Raw genomic sequence first — 428 nt, forward strand, 5'->3', positions numbered from 1 at the left:
TGGGGCCTCTTCTGGTGCCCATGTTTGTATATACCACCCCCTCCCCGGGTGCCTATGGGGGTATACGGGCCACAGGGGCTCTGCTATAGGAGCCTGTGCAGCACCATAGGTGCCCATAGGGGTGCCTATGGGGCGCTACAGGAGCCTGTGGGGTGCCTATGGGGCACTATAGGAGCCCATGGGGTGCTATAGGTGCCCATAGGGCGCTCTAGGTGCACGCGCCGCGGGGCGCTATAGGGGCCCGTCTCCCGGCAGGAACCGGATCCTGGTGATCGCCATCGTGTTCCAAGTGTCCATCGGCTGCTTCCTCTGTTACTGCCCCGGGATGCCCAACGTCTTCAACTTCATGCCCATCCGGTGGGCCCGGGCGCCTCGGTCCCCTCCTGACCCCCCCTTCCTGGACGCCTGGGTGTCCCCCTGGACGCCTC

At 65.2% G+C, this 428-nt stretch overlaps 1 protein-coding gene across 1 annotated transcript in view; it reads left to right on the forward strand.

The window, feature by feature from the left end:
- Positions 1 to 409, forward strand: part of LOC103901363 (potassium-transporting ATPase alpha chain 1-like) — a gene marked incomplete at its 3' end in the record, with an annotated part of 13,453 nt that extends 13,044 nt beyond the window's left edge. The window contains 1 exon segment of the mRNA XM_009282239.1: positions 256 to 409. Coding sequence (XP_009280514.1) covers positions 256 to 409 — 154 coding nt within the window.
- Between the last annotated feature and the right edge of the window lie 19 nt (positions 410 to 428).

This window comes from Aptenodytes forsteri, unplaced genomic scaffold, assembly GCF_000699145.1.
Source record: "Aptenodytes forsteri isolate BGI_AS27 unplaced genomic scaffold, ASM69914v1 Scaffold549, whole genome shotgun sequence".
Classification (NCBI taxonomy): Eukaryota; Metazoa; Chordata; class Aves; order Sphenisciformes; family Spheniscidae; genus Aptenodytes; species Aptenodytes forsteri.